The 21453-nt window shown below is 33.0% G+C and overlaps 1 protein-coding gene across 1 annotated transcript in view; it reads left to right on the plus strand.

The window, feature by feature from the left end:
* LOC130899904 (serine/threonine-protein kinase SIK2-like) overlaps positions 1 to 21453 on the plus strand; it is a 142948-nt gene that overhangs the window by 13296 nt on the left and 108199 nt on the right. The window contains exon 2 of the mRNA XM_057810081.1: positions 19398 to 19514. Coding sequence (XP_057666064.1) covers positions 19398 to 19514 — 117 coding nt within the window. The remainder of the gene's footprint in view (positions 1 to 19397; positions 19515 to 21453) is intronic.

Raw genomic sequence — 21453 nt, forward strand, 5'->3', positions numbered from 1 at the left:
TAAAATTTTGAGTTTTCAGATAGATTGCTTCTTTGAACGAATGACTCCATTCCACTTACGAGACATATTTTAATATTTCGTGATTTTCTTTGGCATTCTGTTTCTCAACTCGAAACAAAACAAAAGATTATTGAGTTTTTCAAATTACCTGTTTTATGACAGACAATATTATCTCACTAAAGCGACCATATTAGCAGACAGGCAAGTCGGAATGGGTACAAACTTATCAGTGATTGTCTCAAAACATAGTATTTGAAATAGATTAAGCATAAGTAATTGCTGACGTAGAAATCTCTCCACATTAAACCAAATCTGTAATATTTGATTTCAGTGTAAATTTTTCATTTATTTCGGCTACTAATTGTGGTCACTATGTCGATAGATTTGGGGCCGTAAAAACCACAACGATTTTGGTGACCTACTTATGATGGTATCTTGCAAATGTATTGACTAAGGGCGATACCACACGCCATTGATCTAGCAGAAGAAACACTACCCCTTCTTTTAAAAATACCATCACCATCACAGCATATCAAGGGAGTATCTGCAAACTTATAGTCGACCCGCGTATCACAGCTCTTATAGACATTTTGGGTCAGAAGATTTCCGGTTTTGCGTTACAAGAAAAAGAAAATAAATAGATGATCATGTATTTTATCTTATTTCACACTTGAATATTTCATTATATCCATAAATACATCATAGATCTTACCATAGTTGACTGGCTTGTTCTTTCCGATTTGTATAGCCGTTTTTCTCAAGCATGATACATTCTACATCTTTATATCTATAATAGAAATCCAAAATACAATATTAGTTGACATTATATGTAATTGCTCACTATTCATATAACCTAAATAAATATATTCTTCAAATGTTCGTTAAATATCTTTCCCAATACTACGATTCCTCTAAATCTTTTTCAAGATGACCTTCTCAAGACGTTTTCCATAAGTCTTTCAAATGTCGCAGACGCATTTCGGATTCGGTGGTAAAAGCAGTTTTCTTCTTATCTTCTACAGTCAATATCCAGACTTTAGGTCCAAGGTAGAACACAGCTTGCTGCCGGCTAAGATGTCTAATGTACCGCCTTTCTTTGTAAAGCTGTTTAACTGACGAAAGTCCACGTCAAATCCCGTGCTTCTATCCTTTTTCTTTTCGAGCAATCCTGGATACACTTATAGATTATCAAATGGTTCTATCACTTTCTCTCCATTCAACTCGCAAGTTATTCTTCCAGTTTCCTTTTTCATCGCCCGTGGTAGTCTGCGAGTTTATTGCCTGATCGGTATGGCATTACCCGTATCGATTTTGTGTTTAACGGCTGATATTCTATGTTCTATGTTCTCCTTTTGGTACGAATAGGTTTCGATACTGCAAGAAAGAATTATCTCATTCTCCCTTTTCGTTGATTGGTAGACTATAAACGTTACTTATAATGGTTTTGCTTCGTACAGAATCTTCCTGTACGGCTGCCAACACCATACTGCTTTCATATGGATGAAGGAACACCTACTTTAATGGTTTTGTTTCTCAAGTCCAACCGGAAACCATGTAGAGCTATTACGTGCATCCCCAGAATCACGTTTCCTTCTATATTAGCTACGATGATCTTATGCTTGAACTTTCCTGCACCAATTTCCAATTGGTTATATGTTTCTCCGTGAACATTGGTAGTCTCACCTGTGATGGTCCGTAGTCGTAGTCTGGATGGTAGAAGCTCCTTCTTGGAGTTTATTATCTCTGGTTCTAGCTACTACAGTGTCCACTACCATAGTATATTTCTTCCCATCCAATCCTCCATCCTTATTAAGACTCTCATTTCAGCAACTTGTAGTAGAATGATCGTTAATTGAATAACTAGTTGATTTGTCATGTCCAATTGAATGCAGTGATTCGTAGTTCAAGATTATATAATTATGTTTAAAAAACTACAAAAGTTAGTAACTTAGTGTATAATCAATAACATTAGGAAAGGGTCACAATTTATTGCTCTTTTTCGCTCCCATTCCTATATTTTCTAGAAGTATTTCTTTCCAACAATTGAATTTTCTTAATTTCGGAGCTTTGGCCACATACTGGACGTTTCTGTGTGTTTTATTTATTTTACATGCCTCTTGCAATTAGATCTAAAGTTTCTCTCTATCTAGTTAGTAATGTTTGTATTATTATCAAAATATATTTATATGTTTGTGTATTTAAACAATATTCAGACGTCAGCTCCACTACGAGAATAATAATATCAATATTATCACCTTTGTTTCACGTGAAATCAAGTGCTATCAAATATTTGTTTAGCGTTGTTGTTATTGCTTTAATCAAGGTGATTGACATACTTATTTTAAGAACAACTGATTAGAAAATATACTCGTAGTGTGCAGGATTCATAGGATAGTGGATATTCGTACGTAGTGTTAATATTTTAGTAAATGTTATGTAATCTACTTTTTTACTAATCTAAACAACATAATCAGTCTTTGCTAAAATGTGTTTCAATGATAGTTTTTTGCTACAGAATGCCGTCGATTGAAGAAATCTATAACCAAAAATAGAAACAAATTCCTTATAATAATTTGTGTTAATTCCCCGATTCATTTTATGAAAGGACATGCTTCATTTTTGAGATACCTTATATTTTATTGCATATTTTGAATTAGCTTCACTTCCTTATTATAATAATATATTCATAAAGTTATAAGCAGTTTTCCTGTACAATGTAAGAGAAATTCAAGAATGAAGATCTGTTAATACCAAAGCATTTGAATAGTAGTAAAAATTCTGGAAATCAAAATCAAAATTACCAAATCAAAATACTAACACATTATTTTCGGTTTTTTCAAATGAATCACTATGTATTTGATATGAGTATCTGGAAGGTTATGTACCTACTAGTATATATAATCATTTAACAATTAATTGTGAGTTGGCTATGATTTATTAGTCAAAAACTGACATTTTATCATTGCAAGTACAAAGAAAAAACGAGTATACTACAAATAAAATAATAAAACGAAAGAATAAAAAACTATCCTATTCACTACAGTATACGTACACGTCTTGATTATCACAATAGTTGTTCGAAATGACCTCTAAACACATATCTCTGCATGCTTGAAATCGATAATTGAATGAGTTAGTTCTCACATTACGAAGTGTTTCTATAGAAACATCCCGAAATTCATTTCGTATTCTGTCCATCATGTCATCCCTTGTTGTTAGTCTTCTGTACATTCCATCCTTTATGTGACCCCAGAAAAATCCAATCCAATGAAAGAGATAATTGATTTACTAGATAATATAAATACATCCCACCCCATTTGAATGTTCCCCAAAAAAATATGGTGCTACTACATATTTACCAACAATTCCTCTCCACACATTCAACGATCATCTAGTTTGACTGTGTGTCACTATGTGATATAGCTTGGTTGATGAATTATAGTGAAAGTTTTTCCTGTTAACACAACCATTTTTGTTAAACGTGGCTTCTTCACCAAATAGAACATAGTCGAAAAAGTCTCTCTCGAATAACTTTTCCTAAAGTTAATGTTAGTCTTTTTTCAAAATCAACTTCAGTTAATTCCTGTTCCAAGTAAATGTGATAAGGGTGCATTTTGTCTTTGTCGAGGATTCTTTGAAGACCGTAATAACTCAGTTCTTGTTCACTGGAATTACCCCGTACTCCGGTGTGGGTTTTCGTGTCCAAAAATCTGCTGGAAAAGATCTTGCTTCAGTTTTTTGGGATTGCCATGGAGTAATCATCATTTATTTTTTGAATAACGGTAGAACAATAACTGGAGATTATTATTCGACATTATTGACCACACTACGGGAAAAATTAAAGAGAAAAGACACGGAAAGCTATCCAAAGGTGTTTTGTTTTCGCAGGACAACGCCCCTGCACACAAATCTCATGTTGCCATGCAAAAAATTCGTGATTTATGGTTTGAATTACTAGAACACCCCCCTTATTCACCAGATTTGGCTCCTTCCGACTATCATCTCTTTCCTCAACTGAATAAAAGTTTAAAAGGTCGTAAATTTTCTTCCAACAAGGAGGTAATAAAAGCTGTGGAGGTCTGGTTTGCAGAACAAGAAGAAACATTTTTTTTGAAAGATTTAGAGACGTTGCAGGTTCGCTGTAATAAATGTATCCAATTAAAAGGAGTATATGTAGAGTAATAAAATATTTTGATGTTGAATTTTTGTTTGGTTCTATAGTAGGTTAAGAATTTTTCGATATATCCTCGTATATGTTGTATTGTCTTGTATTATTCAAGTCAAGGATTAATAAGGGTTCCTCCAAAGGTGATGTTGGCTGGCACCGTGGAAGTAGACGTCACGCTTTTACTAATACCAGTTATATCATGATCTTGATTTCTTTCAGAACAAGGCATATTACCGGTTGATACTTGTTTCTCAGTGATATTGTTAAAAATATCAAATCATCACCTATGATCAAGCTACTACTGGCTCTTAAATCTCTCACCAGAATATCATTTTGATCCTGACCTTTGCAGAAATCATCTTGGGTTTTACCCTTTTCTATTCTACGAGATCTCAACTTTAACCCCCAACATAATATTTAAAAATAATATTATGAGCATTTGCATGATTTTAATAATTGAATTCAATTATTTGATTACTCATTTTTAATATTTGTTCGTTACCTTGAAATGAGTATGGAATAAAAAATTGATATTAGCAGTTATGTACAACATCACAAACCAAAATAGAAATAAAAATACTTTGTTGTTATTTAACATTTAGTTTAATGTCATACCACTAAATTGAAACACTTTGTGTATATTAGAATTGTATAAAAAAATACTATTTCAAATACTAATAGTATTAGATCTACAGCGTTCATTCCAAATTACAGATTCTCTCTGTATTTATGTATAATATGGGTGAAGCTATAAAAATTAGTTTATAATGGTATTTATGGTTATGTTTATCTATTAAATATACTTATCAAGGCCGTGCATGACGATATTAATTCAATCTTATCATGTACAGGGATGAGTTTGAAAAAGCAACATAACTAGAATTTTGTTGTGTCGCAACAGTTTCGGCGATTTTTTTTTTATTGTACAGAACATTCTCAAAATTAAGTAACTATTTTTCAGTGAATATTAAATTATTTTGTTTAAAATATTGTAAAGGTTGAAATGAAATAATTCACGTCAAAGTAAAAATTTGTGTTATAAAAAGAATTCCTATGAATCATCAAACAAAGTTTACTTTGTCAATATCAAAATAAATAATAAAAACAGATATATGTTATTTTACGTTTATTTAAGATTGAGTCATCTTGTTGACCTTATGGTTATTGACTTCAGTAGCATGCCAAACGAAGGTACATGTTTTGTCATCACTCAAATCAGTGTCGCTGTTCATAACATGCAACAATCACTAACCGATGCTGATACAACTGTTTTTTGGACGATAAATTTTATTATACAAGCTCATTTGACCTTATATTTGCCAAACCAAAGAACCATTAGATTTGTTTATGTGGGGAGTCGTTTTGGTTTTACAGCCGATTTGCACCTATATCTATGTATCTGACCCCGCATCTTATTGTTTTGCCACCAAAATATGCGGACACCTCCCTATAGGACGCAATTTTTCTGAAGGTTGTTTGTGCCATTTGCCAAGATGTTTGCTCTACAAATTAGAGGGGCTCAATCTCTATGGTCTGTTCGCAGTTGGTATTTGAATCAGTACCTATCTATGTTAAGTCCTATAGTGTTCCAGTATGACTTGATCTGATCCTTCGGTTCGTTATTTATGTGACATCTCATGAGTCTACAAGAACTGTGTTGCGGTTGTTACCATATATAATGTGAAGTGTAATAAAGAGTTGAGTGTTGAACACAGTAATACACAATTACACCGTCTGAGGCGACTTTCTATTACCAAGTTATCGACTTGTGAAGGTAAATAATTTACCTTTCATTTTCTGAAGAAGATAACTTGGTTATCAGTACGGGCGTTAGACAGTGTAATGGTGAATGTTGATGTAGTGGTAGTATAAACAGTGTGATAAGTATGTAACGGTTCCAAAAATTCCAATTTAGACTCGAATTTATCTAGCGTTATGATTGAAAAAACAAGATTCATTAAAATATGGCATCAAATTACGATAGTACCCAACATAAACGCTATGAGACACAACTGATTGTAGCTAGAATATTGATATGTGTTGTATTATATTGGCTTCAAAGCCCATTGGTATTTATGTTGACTTCGACTTGTTAAGGAAAGATAAATTCTAACGGGGTCAAATTGCATGATTTTGGTGGTCAGTTCATATTACTTTCACGTGAAATGACTATCGTACATGCAGGATGTCCAACATGGCATGAGATTTATAGCACGTTGCACTTTCTCACAATCATTTTCTAAAACATTCATTTCATTTTCTTCTATTTGACTTTTTTTATTCTTGTTGAATCATCTTTCTTTTAGGTTTATTTTAAATCGAATTGGTTTTTCACTAGATGTAAATGTTGATTTTTCCATCTAATTTTTGCCTTTATCAAAATATTTGCTTATATTAGTTGTGGATGTTTCTATTAAATAATCAATTTTTTAAATATGTTTTATGTTCGACAGGTTTTGAACGAAATTCTTCAGTTTCGCTCACAACCACGTTTTTCACTAAAAATCGGATGTAAAGGTCACAGTTCTAAATGATAAATTATTAGTGGCAGCCCTCGTAATTACTGATTCACAGCACTCCAATACATCCTTGTCTATGTCTTTTTGACGTCAAAAATGGATTTACAACTAAATTATACGAAAAAACAATTTTTTTATTATTTCCGGTATACATATTTGGGAGAGTTTTTCTACAATTTGAACCTGAAAAGCATACATTAACAATAGTCGTAGAACAAAAGAAAGTTACAGCAATTGAACAGGTTAAATCTTAATTTATGAACAGCGAACATCGAATAAATGAACTGAAGTCGACTTGCGTCACATTTGACGTCAAATACCTATAAAAGGTCATTAAGTCTGTATAATTGGCTAGTTGCGATGTTTTCAGCTAATGTATATTGCTTTTTGCCAGGATTAATATAGTTCATTAGTGGCCAATAATTAAAAATTATATATAATTAAAATTGTCTTATAGATGAAGTTTTTTTTTTTCAAATCACTCATACTTAAAAAACGTTTAGGGCTACGACAACTGAGAAGCAGTTGAATTTGTTTCTAATAACGATATGACTTACATATTCATAGAAGTAAGATTAGAATTTCTCGCTGGCTATAATTGCTCTTTGATTTATTCAAATAAAAATTAAGTGAGCATTCTTTACATACATAGGTTGGTGTCAGTCTAATAATACACTATTCGAATTTTTGCGTTGATTCCAGCGCTCAGACAGTTGAATTCGAAACTTGACCAAAATAGTGTAGAATGTAAACAAACAATACAGAACTTTCGCAGACGATTACTATTGAAGCTTACGTAATTTTTTACAATATATAAGCGTCTCAATAAACACAAAGAGGACTATTCTTGGACTTCTTTTTACTTGCAATTCTTTTCCGAAAATTTCTTTGGTGTTGTGAAGCAGTTACAAGTAGCATAGATAGATGAACTAACATCTAAGCAGTTTGTACATGCACTGCGAATCAAAAACGTCTATTGTATCACACTTGGCTACAGTTAGGCTGAAAACATCTCAGGACATTGATGAATGCTTGAAACAACCATCCAGGTCGCTATAGTACAAATTAAATAAGAAAAACACAGCGTCACCACTCAGTTACTGTCGATCTCACTTTAATGTATATCCATCTCTTTTACTTTGAACCAGTGGCATATCAAATTCAAATAAAAATTCAAACAGTTGATTGTTAACAATATACTTAAGTCAATTTTAACTTTATTTATTAATTTATTTATTTATAATATCCAATTGATAGATCGCTTGAAATTTTTTCAAAGATTATGACAAAAGCGGATAATCAAATTAACAAATTACAACTCTCTTGTTTAAACACTATTACTTTATATTATATTTTTCAAAAATATTCTTCAGTTTAACGTTGAATTTTGAAATATGGTCTATATTTTATTCAGTTGATTCATTTTTGCCCATAGCATAACCTACGCAACATCAGTATTATCAAATAGAAATAATCCAGTTAATTACAACATCAAAACAGATCGCTTTAAAAATTTATTCGGAAACAAACAAACAACGATTCCCTTCTACGAAAGAATTCGCCAATACACAAACATCTTGACAATTGAACTACCAGTTTTCTTTCCAATCAATATAAAAACTCCTCCCCCTTGGATAATCCCTATTCCTACCATCAACGTTAATTTGAGTTACTACAAAAAAGAGGAAACAAACCACCCCCTGATAGTTCAATCATTTCGCACCCTCGTTGAAGAAAACCTCAAAGAATACCATCTTATGTACACTGACGCATCCAAAACACCTAATGGCATAGGAGCAGCAGTTATACTAGCAAACGAAAATTTTGCATTTAAGCTATCTCCTCACAATAGCGTCCACACTGGCGAACTTTATGCCATATTTCAGGCATTAACAATCGCTAGTAGATATGAATATAAAAAAATTGCAGTAATTACTGATTCTATGAGCTCCATCAACACCATTAAACAACTCTTTCCCAAACACCCACTAGGTTCCCTCATTAAAACCCAACTATACCTCCTCCACCAATCCAAAGCGTGCGTCCAAATTATCTGGGTCCCATCACACACCAATATCCCAGGAAACGAAAAAGCGGATCAATACGCCAGAGAAGCAGCAGATAACAACAAAGTAACAATTGTGCGCGAAGTGATAGTCAGTGATTTCAAAGCGGTAATAAAAGCGAAAGCTCAGTGTAAGTGGCAAAGTGAGTGGAACAGGTCGCAGTCAATATTGAAAACCATCAAACCATACGTTAAACCAAGGAAAGGTAGCCCAAAAAGTCGCGCAGATCAAATAAAAATCGATCGCTTAAGGCTGGGTCACACTAAAGCAACACACTCCCATCTATTTAATAGAGAAAACCCACCGATATGTGAAACTTGTAACGAGAACCTTAATGTTGAACATTTATTGTTAAACAGTCGAAAGTACAGAAATGAAAGAATACTTAACAATTTCCCAGACAATATAACCACCTTACTCAATGAAAATTGTAATAATGCAAACATAATTAAGTATTTGAAAGACACCAAATTATATCACAAACTATAATTGACATGTCGCTAATAACCTTTGTAGTTGATGCGACAATAAATTTAAAAAAAAAAAAAATTTTTGCCCATAGGAGCAATAGGTAAGATGGGAAAATCATGTTTTCTCCCTTTTTAACATATTGCTCTAATTATGGTCCTATAAACCCTTCAAATTTTAAACTTATATCTCTGTATTATAGTTATTATTAACACGTTCACATTAACATTTATTTGTAAGAAAATTTTTTACATAGCTTTAACAACAGAACTTATTATATATCTCATTTCTTCCATTCGCTCAGTAGTCGGTTGGTCGGACAGCGTTGCCAGTTTTCATGAGTTTTGAATTAATTCTGGCGTGAACATACTCCCCGCGTTGAAAGCATAAGGATGGCTTTCAAAGGTCAACTGGAAGGGGGCAGATTTTTTGAAAGCTTCTTTTGATGATTTCTCCAGAGGGAGTTCTTATAGAAGCGACCCTAGCGATACCGTCAGGGCCTCTATGGAGCTTGCTGATTCTACCTAATAACCACTGAGTGGGCATAGTGTTCTCGCCTTTCACTAAAACGAGAGAATCTTCTACTAGATGGCCTTGGTTGGACTTCCATTTGGTGCGTCTTTGGAGCTCCGCAATGTACTCAGATTTCCATCTGTTCCAGAAGTGCTGTGCTAATTGTTGTACGAGCTGAAATCTGGAAAGTCGATTCATTTTTATGTCGGTGACATCTTGATCAGGTGCTGCAATTATTGGTCTTCCAATCAAGAAGTGAGCTGGGGTAAGAGGTCCAAAATCGTTGGGATCAGAGCTCAGTGGGCATAAAGGACGCGAATTCAAAATCGCCTCGATTTGTGCGAGAACTGTGGCAAATTCTTCAAATGATAAATGAACTTGGGTCAAAACGCGCCTTAAATGATGCTTTACGCTTTTGACAGCTGCTTCCCACAAACCTCCGAAATGAGGAGAGTAGGGTGGTATAAACCTCCACTCTATATTCTGAGAGCTACATTTCTCGATTATAGTGTTGCTGCCATGTTTTAGAAAATCCTTTAGCTCTCGCTGTGCCCCGACGAAGCTTGTTCCATTGTCGGACAATATTTTTGATGGTTTGCCTCGTCTAGAGACAAAACGATATAGCGCTTGAATAAATGATTCTGAAGAAAGGCTAGAAATCAATTCCAAATGGACTGCTTTAGTTGATAAACAAATAAATACGCCAATATAACATTTACTTAAACGACAACCTCTACCTTTCTTATCGTTAATCATAAATGGCCCCGCGTAATCAACTCCCACTATTGAAAATGCACTAGAAGGATTAGTTCTATCGCGCGGTAAGTTGGCCATAATTGGCTGTATGGTTTTAGCATTGAATTTGAAGCATTTCACACAATTCTTAACAGTCTTTCGTGCAAGATTTCTACCGGATATAACCCAGTAATTTTCTCTTATAGTGCTTAAGAGCAGCTGAGGGCCGCCATGCAATAGGCGTTCATGTTCTTGTAAAAATAGTAGCTTTGAAAAATGATGCTTTGAATTGATCAAAATTGGATGCCTTTTGTCAAAGGAGTAATTTGAATGTTTTAGTCGCCCTCCTACGCGTAACAAACCATCGGGTTCTAGAAAGGGACTAAGACTTAATAGATTACTATGGGAGCTCAAAGGCTTGTTATTTTTCAATGTTTCAATTTCGGTAGAATACGATTGAGATTGACAAATTCGAATGAGACATTTTAGAGAATCACTTAACTCCTGTACTGTAAGAGAACCGCCTCTTCTGCGATTTCTCTGAAGACAATTATCCTTAAATCGTAAAATGTATGCCATTGTTCGTTGCATTCTTGAGAAATTTGAAAAACGTTCAAAGGGAAAACTCAGAGTAGGGGGCGCAACATTGGTCAGAAGACTGGATTTAAGTTCAGGTAAATCATGAACCACCTCCAGCTTGTCATTGGGCCAAAAACTTGGGTCCTTAGCTAGCCAAGTAGGGCCGCGCCACCACAAATCAGAGTTTAAAATTTGACTAGGATATATTCCCCTTGAAGCAATATCTGCTGGATTATCGTGGGTGGGGATGTGCCTCCAATCGGCGTGTTTAGTGAGAGACTGAATTTCTGCCACTCTATGGGCCGTGAATGTTTTTAGCAGATTCGGGCTTGTGCGTACCCAAGCTAGAGTTATAGTTGAGTCCGACCAAAGTGTGAAAGATTTGAATTGAATTTTCAAAGCAGTTTTAGCTTTATCTGTTAGGCGGGCTAGAAGCAATGCTGCGCATAATTCCAACCGCGGGATTGGTATTGTTTTTATAGGTGCCACCTTTGCCTTGGCGCATAACAGGGATACATGAACCTTTTGATCGGAATCAATACTTCTCAAATAAACACAGGCTCCGTAAGCCTTTTCCGAAGCGTCAGCGAAACCATGCAGTTGTAATTCAACAGCATTCTTGCAAATAGCTTGTCTGTTTAACTCAAGATCGTTCAAAATAAGAAGCTCCTTCTCCAACCTTACCCAATTTTCAGATATAGCTTTTGGAATAGCGTCATCCCAAGCTAATTTATTTTCCCATAATTTTTGCATTATCATTTTTGCGATAATAGTACATGGGCTTAGTAAACCAAGGATGTCGAATATTTTTGATATAGTAGATAAAATTGTGCGTTTTGTGACCTTTGTACCTATAGGATTGGTATGAATTTTATATTGAAGCTTATCGTTATTGCAAACCCATATCAAGCCTAATGTTTTTGTTTTGCCATCATGCGCAAATTCTAGTATATCGGATTTTAAATCATTTGAACTTATATTTTTGAGCGCGTTGGTGTCGTTAGAGCACCATTTTCGGAGTGCGAAACATCCCGATTTAAGAGTGTCACTTATCGCTTTACATATGTATTGCGCATGCTCAAGTGTAGGTGCACCTGTTAACAGGTCATCTACATAAAAGTCGTGCTTAATGATTTCGGCTATTTCCGGGTTCATTTCTTGAATATCCTCAGCGAGTTTAGCTAAACAGCGTATTGCAAGATAACTGGCAGAGGCTTGCCCGTATGTAACGGTATTTAGCTGGTAGACTTCCAGGTTATCACTCGGATTTTCGCGCCATACAATTTTTTGCAAATGCCTTTGCTCGGGCGTTATTGAAATTTGCCGGTACATTTTAACTATGTCTGCCGAAACTACATAGTTATATTTCCTAAACCTTAAGACTATTGATAGTAAATCGTCTTGTAAAACGGGTCCAATGACTTGAATATTGTTGAAGGATAGACCGTTGCTAGAGGGCGCTGATGCATCGAAAACTACCCGTAGTTTTGTGGTCAAACTCTCTTCTCTCAAAACTCCGTGATGCGGCATGAAATATTCGAAGCTTGAATCATTGCCGTTACAAATTGTCATATGGCCTAGCTCTTTATACTCGTTCATAAATTGTATATATCTGCTGTGCAGCATTGGATCTCTCCTGAATTTTCGTTCTAATGCATAGAAACGTTTTTCGGCTTGAGCTTTTGACTCACCTAAACTAGAAGGTTGTTGCTTCAAAGGTATAGTGACTGTAAAACGTCCGTTCGCGTCTCTGGTAGTAGTTTTGATGAAATTGTCCTCGCAGAATTGTTCATCTGGAGAAAGTTGTCGCGTGCTAGATATTTCCTCGATTTCCCAAAATTTGGCTATTGAATTTAATAATTCCTGGTTTATACTTAAATTACAAGAAGCCTTTTCAACGTTGTTAGTACTTATTTGCCCAGATACAACCCAACCTAGCACTGTATCAATTAATAGCGGCATATTTTTTCCTAACGAAATTTTGTTATTGCTTAAAATTGTCCAAAATAGGTCCGCGCCAATGAGCATGTCTACTGGTCCGGGAATGTTGAATTGTGGATCAGCTAGCTTTAGATCACCTGGAATCGCCCAAGATTGCGTGTTGATTCGACAACACGGCATCACACTTGTAATCTCTTTTAGAATATAACAATTGCCATGCGCTTTAAAATTGGTGTGTACAGATTTAAATGAAACCTTACACCTTTTACTGACCTTTGAAATATTGTTTGAAATTCCGAAAATTGAAAGATCTGTTTTATGTGTCGCAATATTCAAACGCTTTTGCAAATCCTCCGTTATAAAGGAAGTTTGAGAACCACAAACTAATAACGCTCTTGCTTTGTGAAAATTATTGAAATTGTCTGAAATGAGTAAACAGGCGGTAGATAATAGCACCTGCCCCGCCGCTGGTACCACTACGCCACTGCTTAGTGCTGCGGAACTTGAGCTCGCGTTGTCCGCTATCTCGAGTTTTTCATGCAAAATTGTATTGTGCCAAGCTTTACACACTTTGCAAGGCCCTAATTTACACTGTTTGACAGAGTGACCCGAACGCAAACAGTTATGGCAAAGATTTGATTTTTTGACAAAATCTTTTTTTTGTGTTATTGTTAATCCGAGAAACTCTGCACAACGATATATTGAATGCTCTTTCTTGCAATAGGAGCATGTATATGTACTTGAGGTCAATGACCTTACTCTACTTTGTTTATTGAATTTATTTTCCTCATTACTAAATTTTGAATCTGATTTATTTAAACTGAGACTGTTCTTTGATTCTAACATATTAAGAAAATTGGAACGTTTTTGTAAAAATTGTAGGAATTTATCTAACTTTGGCAATTCTTCCTGATCTCTATTTTCCCTTTCCCATTCAAGGTTTGAGCTAGTATCTAATTTATTAGTAATCCAAAAAATTAGTAGAGGATCCCAATTAGTTATATTTTGCCCCAATTGTTCAATAGATCCCAAATGTTTGTGAATATCGTCAGCTAAATTTTGTAGTTTTTCAGCTGTCGGTTTTTGTATATTTTCTAATGAAAAAATAGCTCTAATATGTTCATATATTAATTTTTTAGTATTGTCAAATCTTTTTGAAATTGTGGCCCATGCCACTTCATAATTGTCGGCCGTATATTTGATTTTGGAAATGGACGCCGCTGCTGTTCCTCCTAGTGCACTTCGCAAGTAATAAAATTTTTGAATATTATCTAATTTTTTACTATCATGAATAAGGCATTTATATGTGTCCCTGAATTCTAACCAATCTTCAAAGTTTCCACTAAATTTAGGAAGTGATATATCCGGAAGCTTTATACCCTCGTTTTTACAACAAGCTTTGTCTGAAATCACGCTAAGATTTGTATCATTATCGTGATTATTGTAGCTTTGTAAAATGTTTTTAGCAACAGCGATTGCATCATAATATGAATTTTCAAATCTCTCTCGTTCGATTAATTGCTCATCGAAATTTATATCATCCTGTAACTCTATTTCTAATTGATATGATTTGAATTCGTCAAGATAATTTTCGGCATCACGTAACCTATCTTTTAATTTTGTAACTTCTGTTTGGCTTAAATTAGATATAGTTGCAAATTCATTTACCGCTTTTGTGAAAATAGTTAACTGAGCTTTAATTACACCTCTTTTCTTTATTAGTTTGCCAAGTTCTGCCATTTTATATTGTCAAATTGTTCAAGCACAAACAGAGAAGCTTTGAAATCGCAAATGGAAAGAAAAATTCGGAAATAAATAATTTGGAACAAACTCACTCTGATTTCGGTCGAACTGCCTGATTCTTGCAATTGAACTAGTCGGCCAGTTGAGTTGATGTCTGGTCGCCGTGATATTGTATCGACTACTTGTTTGGTCGATCACTTTGCACTCGTTGATAGTTGCTTGCAGCACGTGGTAAATTGTTTTTGGGTTATAGTTGTTAATAATATATTGTTTATTGCGAATTTTCACTGGTTTTGTTTATAATCCGCTCGTAAGGACCATGTTTTGTATTATAGTTATTATTAACACGTTCACATTAACATTTATTTGTAAGAAAATTTTTTACATAGCTTTAACAACAGAACTTATTATATATCTCATTTCTTCCATTCGCTCAGTAGTCGGTTGGTCGGACAGCGTTGCCAGTTTTCATGAGTTTTGAATTAATTCTGGCGTGAACAATCTCTAAAAATGAAAATGAAGAGACACCTAGCTATAATAGAATAAAAAAATAATAACTTTTTGATTATATTGAATTAATTATTTATTACAAAAAAATTAATCATCATCAGAACTAGAGGAAACAGGACCCCGTACTTACAATAAATTTAAAGTTATCTAGGGCGTCATCAAAAAGATTCTCTTTTGTATAAGTTCATCCTCATATTTTTTTTGTATGTCTACAAATACTAGACCATTTCTGTGCCGTCACAACCGCAAATTTTTGCCCAGCAAGCGCCTCTGCCTCTGCCAACCTAAATGTTGTGTTGTTCGCGGCTACCCAGTTTTTTACTAACGCCCAAATTTTTTCTATGGTGTTGAGTTTAGGGTAGTAAGGTGGTAAGCGAAGTAAACAATGGCTATCTATGTGTTTCTAAAAGTTCGTCCAACCGGTACATCGTGGGAAACCGAAATTTATCATCTTTATATATTTTAAGCAATTCAGGTTTCGTTAGCTTGGCATTTGCTGGCAAATCATGTTCTAATAACCAATTTATAATGTCTTGTTTCCTTTAAGCTGTTGTAATATTTTTTGTTATACGTACATTGTGATATGCTGCATTGTCGACTATAAAAACGGACCTTGTAATGAGATACCTACCTACCTAATTTAAAATTTATGAGACCTTATAAATTTCAGGGGAATATCACACAAAACTTTTCTACTATCTGGCATTAACTGCCACCTATGAAATAAAGAAAATATATTATGAAATAACTGAAGGGTATATATGACACAGTCAACTTGGTACGTAAATAATTAAGTATGCTTATTACCTGAATACAATTTGTTTAAGAAATCGATTCAAGCTGGATGCGCTTATTGGCTCTGATAATATTTTACGGTCATTAATTTTTTTCAAAATACCTAAAATTGCATATTTGAGTTTACATTTTTTATTTATTACATTAATAATAAGAATTTTTTACATTTTAATATAGGAAGTTTTTTCTCTAGCAAAAATCTGGATGCAATTTTTAAAGGAATGGTAATTTCTTCCTCTGCTTCTTTTTTCATAAAGTTACTAACGTTATGTACAATTTCTCATCCATGGCTATGTACAATAACACCTTGTTTTCCGACTTTTTTCAGCAACATTTTTTAATTAAAAGTTATCATTAAAGTTTCCTAAAATTTTTTTTAAATAAATGGTTACTTATAGTAGCACAACACAAAACACAAAGTCTAAACAACTACAAGTAGCACTAATAATTGAATCCGAATAACAGGACGGGTAAACTACCTGCAATATATATATATATATATTTCTAATTTAAACCATGCAAAAACCGCGCACGTTGCCACTTCATTTAGCAAAACATGTTCTACACAATAAGAATACGGAAAACTTGTAAACACGCCAATGTAGTAAAAATACAGTGAACAATGAGGATATTCTCACGCTCTTTCTCAGGTATGCCGTGCCTGTATTTTTCTCATTTGATTTGTACTTTATCGATGGACATACCTCAGAAATGTTTAAGGTCATCGCTGGAGTGGGGTGGAAGCAACTGATTGAGCTTAGCTCAGCAAAGACACAAGCTGCTGCTTTTACAAAGAAGACTGGCACTGTGGCTCAGAATTTATTTCTGTCTGGACATAAAATATCACCGTAAATTCGCCTCTTGGGTGTTGTGGTTGAGAGCAATATGTCTTTGCCGAGTATAGTAGTCAAATTAGCTGAGGCAGTTTCACAGAAATTTAGAGCTCGCTTTGAAACCAAAAAGTTGTTTTCACCACAACAGCTTCTAATCCTTTCAAGACCTACTAAACAGGCTCATGAACATCGAGTTTATCTGCAGAGGTTCAGAACGTCAATTTTTCGGGATTCCTTTCAATGGAAAAGTGTAAACCTATCAGTTACCAATGCAACCTTTTGTGCTTGCTATTTACATAAAAAAACTTCAAGGAGCTTTCGATCTCGACTGACCGAATACCAGGGTGTAGCTGACTGGGTTTATATGAAAATTATATGTTGTTTCACATTCTTCGTTACAAACTTATGATCATTATGGTCCTAATTTAAAAGGTACAGTCCCGAATGTCTCAAATCGGATACTGTAGTTTTCATAAAATCATCGTCTAGTTGTATGATATTTTCATTTTTATAAAGCCGAATTGACCATATCAGTTGTACTGAATATTCACTACTCATAGTTTTTTTTGTTAATAATCTTGATTTTAACATTGTAGTTTATGCTTTCGTATGAATAATCCTTTTTAATTTACGATTAATTATCTTTAGACAAGTGCAGTGAATAATCTTTCATATATTTCATGATCTTTTCCAAAACCTTCTTTTTGAAAATCTAATCCTTTCTTCTAACAACGAATTATCTTCCAAATTTTGTTTCCAAATAAATTTTTTTTTTTTTTTGAAAAGGAGATTTGATTAGGCAATTCTTAAATTCGCGTGTTCACATATGTAAATATATTTTAGCATGAACAAACAATGAACTACTTATTCTATTAAAAAGTAATTTTTTTTCCGCATAATTACTCGTTTTTATTATTCCCACAATAGTGAATTATAATCATTGGAGTGCAGTGAACCCTTATATTCTAATGTACTTCATTATGGACCTGGATGAAGTACATACTCTGAGAGAAAATGATGTAGTGCAAGGGACTTTATATCATGGATCAAACTTTGTCCTATTGTGTTACTAAATAATATGTAATATGTAATATTGAACACGCTGTTTGCACTAACACTACACCAAGACTTACAATTAAAATATTAAAATTTTAAAAACTGATTTAAATAACCTTAGTGCAATTTATGCATATCTTTTGATTTTGAAAAACCAAATTCTATAAAAATTCAACGCCATTAACAACCAACTAACCTCACCTAACCTATAAATTTCAACTCCACTTATTGAAATTTAAAGTTATCCAAATATTATATATATATATATATATATATATATATATATATATATATATATATATATATATATATATATATATATATTATTTCTTAGACCTTTGACGTTTCGACTTCTTTCTTTCTAAGTCTTTACCAAAATATGGACTACCTTTAATATATTTTCCGAGTTTTCGAATACTTATGTATTCATCGTCTCGGAAATAATTAAGATTTTCGGTGATTCTTGATAGTATTAATGCTTTTATGAATTTTTGAACTCATAGAAATTCAATATTCAATATTCAAATTGACATTGATAGAAATATTGATTAATTGTAATATTGATTCAATATTTCTATCAACTTCAACATCAATTTATATAAATGTTGATTGCAAAAAGTATAAATATATACAATTTAAATATACGCACTTTACTTTTTTGCATTCAACATTTCTATGAATTTCTATTAGGTAATAATCAATTTCCAAATTCTTCACTTACGATTAATTCATACAAACTTTTTTGGCAACATTAATTGAAAAATAAAATATTATTTTTTCTTCTAGATTTTATATTAATTTAACAAAATCAATATTTTTTAAAAATAAATTTTTACCATCATACAATTTTTATTTATAATAGTTTTGATTTTTCATACAATTATTTTATTATTGTATTATTCGTTTTCACACGAATTATCATTTTATTATTTTATTTTATCAGACTACTCCAAATTCTCTGATGAAACGATTTATGTGTCAAAAACTGCATGATTATTTTTAAATAAATAATTTTAAAAACATATGGCACGCGTTTTTAAATAAACATTGAAAAATTTAACCTTTTGAGTTCTCTAGAATTGGCTAATTGGCTTATTTAAGGTTAGAACTACTGAGTTATTTCGATTTAGGATGGTCAAATGTATTTAACTCGGTTTGAATTTGGCGCCTACGCTGGTACTGATTATGGCGACCTATCTACCACACTGTCTCTCGACCCACTGTATTATGTCGAATAGTTATTTGTAGATGAGTTTTGAATAGTTGAATTAATGTCATTTTGCGTGAAACTTGTATGTATTTCATTATCTTGGACCTTCATTCAAATGCACTGTTAAAAACTGGAAATTTTTTTTCGCTAGTATCAATTATTACCAAATAAAAACTCGAATTTTCTCTTTAGTGGAATTAGATAATTTTATACTAGAGAAAGTACAGTGGGTAGTGGAATAACATTTTTTTACTGTTTCAGGTTGCAATTAAGATAATTGATAAAAGCCAATTGGATGCCAGCAATCTTCAGAAAGTATATAGGGAAGTTGATATAATGAAGAGATTAGATCATCCTCATATAATCAAGCTGTACCAGGTAAGCAAAATTAAAACAATTATTGCCGTTTCGGTTATTTTAGTAAACATTTATTACCTTTACATTGAGAATTAAAATTAGAAAATAGAATTAGATTCTTGTTCCTAACTGTATATTTCATTAATTCGTTTTCACTGATAAAGTTTGGTTTTCGAATTATATACAGGTTGTCCCACGGCGAGTTCAAACTATGTATATATGTATATGGCAAAATACTTATAGTAAAATCATAAAAATTTCTACGTTTGAGTTTTCAGATACGATTTTAACTGAAATATTTTCAGTTCCGCTTCTACCGGAAGTCGACTGTAACTTTGTTATTTTAAATGGAACACCCTGTACATTAATACATTTTTGAAGTCTACGTAAAATTTTAGCATACTTTTTTCTAAAAACTTTTTTCGAAACATCCATACTTTTTGAGTTATTAATTTTTTGTAAACAATTTGACCGTTGTAGACCCTTATTAAATTATTTTTTTATCAACCCGCAAGCACTAAGAAATAGAAAAAATTATGTAAATTTGCTTTTAATACATGGTAAATATGGCAAAGTTGTTACAAGAACATGTGCTTTCTTTGCAGTAAGAAATCCAGATAGAACCACAATCGAAATCGGTTCATTTTAAGCAAAAGTTAATCGAATTAAACCATTTGTGACAATAATAAGATATGCTACAAAATTTTAAGGAAAATTTAAAGCTAAAGGAAAATAGTCTGATGTTTTAAAGTAAATGTTCAAAATTGATCCCTTGAACTTCAATGCATTTTTCAACCCTTCTCAGTACGCCTTCATTCGTCGCACACATCATTTCAGAAAGGGAATTGAAAGAATTTCGAATTCTTACCTCACAAACTTCTCTAGTTGTTAAGGCTTGTGAGTAAACCTCTTGTTTTATGTGATCCCATATAAAAAAATCTAAAGGCGTCATATCGGGAGAACGAGAGGGCCACCGAAAAGGCCCTTTATTTTCTAACCACCTGTCTTCAATTTGCTTTTCTAAAAATGTATTTATGACGATTGAATTGTGAACTATTAATAAAAAAAGTTTGTTTAATTCGTCTGGTGGCAAGCGGTCTAAATGATTTTGTTTGAAATTTCTTAAAACATCAAGATATGTTTCACCTAGAAATAAAACAAAAAACATTAAAGAATACAAAAACAGTGTTTCTCACATTATTAATTGAGAATAAATTAATTGTTTGTGTTTTCTAAACATTCAAATTCCCATCGTAAAAATGAAGTGTTATTATTTGGTTATTTCTAATAGCAAAAAAGACATTGAACTGCCACCGATCTTGAAAAGCATGTTCTTTGGTTAAATGAAGATTATCTTGACTCCAATAATAGGAATTGTGTCTATTAAATAATCCATTTTTCGTGAATTTCGATTCGTCACATCAAATTATGTTTTTTAAAAAATCTTCGTCTACCTGGCATTTTATTATTAAAAATTCAGAAAACTCTACTCGTTTAATAGAATCGGTTGGTTTTAAATTTTAACACAAATTGAGATGCATTTTATGTTTTCGTAAAATACGGTGAATCGACAATTTACTTATTCCAAGATCTCTTACTGCAACACGTATTGATGCTTCTGGATAAGCAGTAAAATAAGCAACAACATTAATTTCGGCATTATTATTGTCAATAACTGGCTTAATTCGATTAACTTTTGCTTCAAATGAACCGTATAGCTTCCAATTGTTGAGGATTCTTTTAACAATATGTGAGTTTGGTCGTGGTCTATCTTGATATCTTACAGTAAATAAAGTACATGTATTTTCGATGAAAGAAAAACTAATGAACAAATGATGCAACTACAATTAAAATAGCTAACACAGAGTAAAGGTATTGCTGTTGAAGTATTATACTCCAAATATTTACATAAGATTTATAATAAAAAAGTCGAAGGCTTTTATGAAACTCTGAGAGAACA

This window comes from Diorhabda carinulata, chromosome 12 (genome assembly GCF_026250575.1).
Source record: "Diorhabda carinulata isolate Delta chromosome 12, icDioCari1.1, whole genome shotgun sequence".
NCBI classification, from domain to species: domain Eukaryota; kingdom Metazoa; phylum Arthropoda; class Insecta; order Coleoptera; family Chrysomelidae; genus Diorhabda; species Diorhabda carinulata.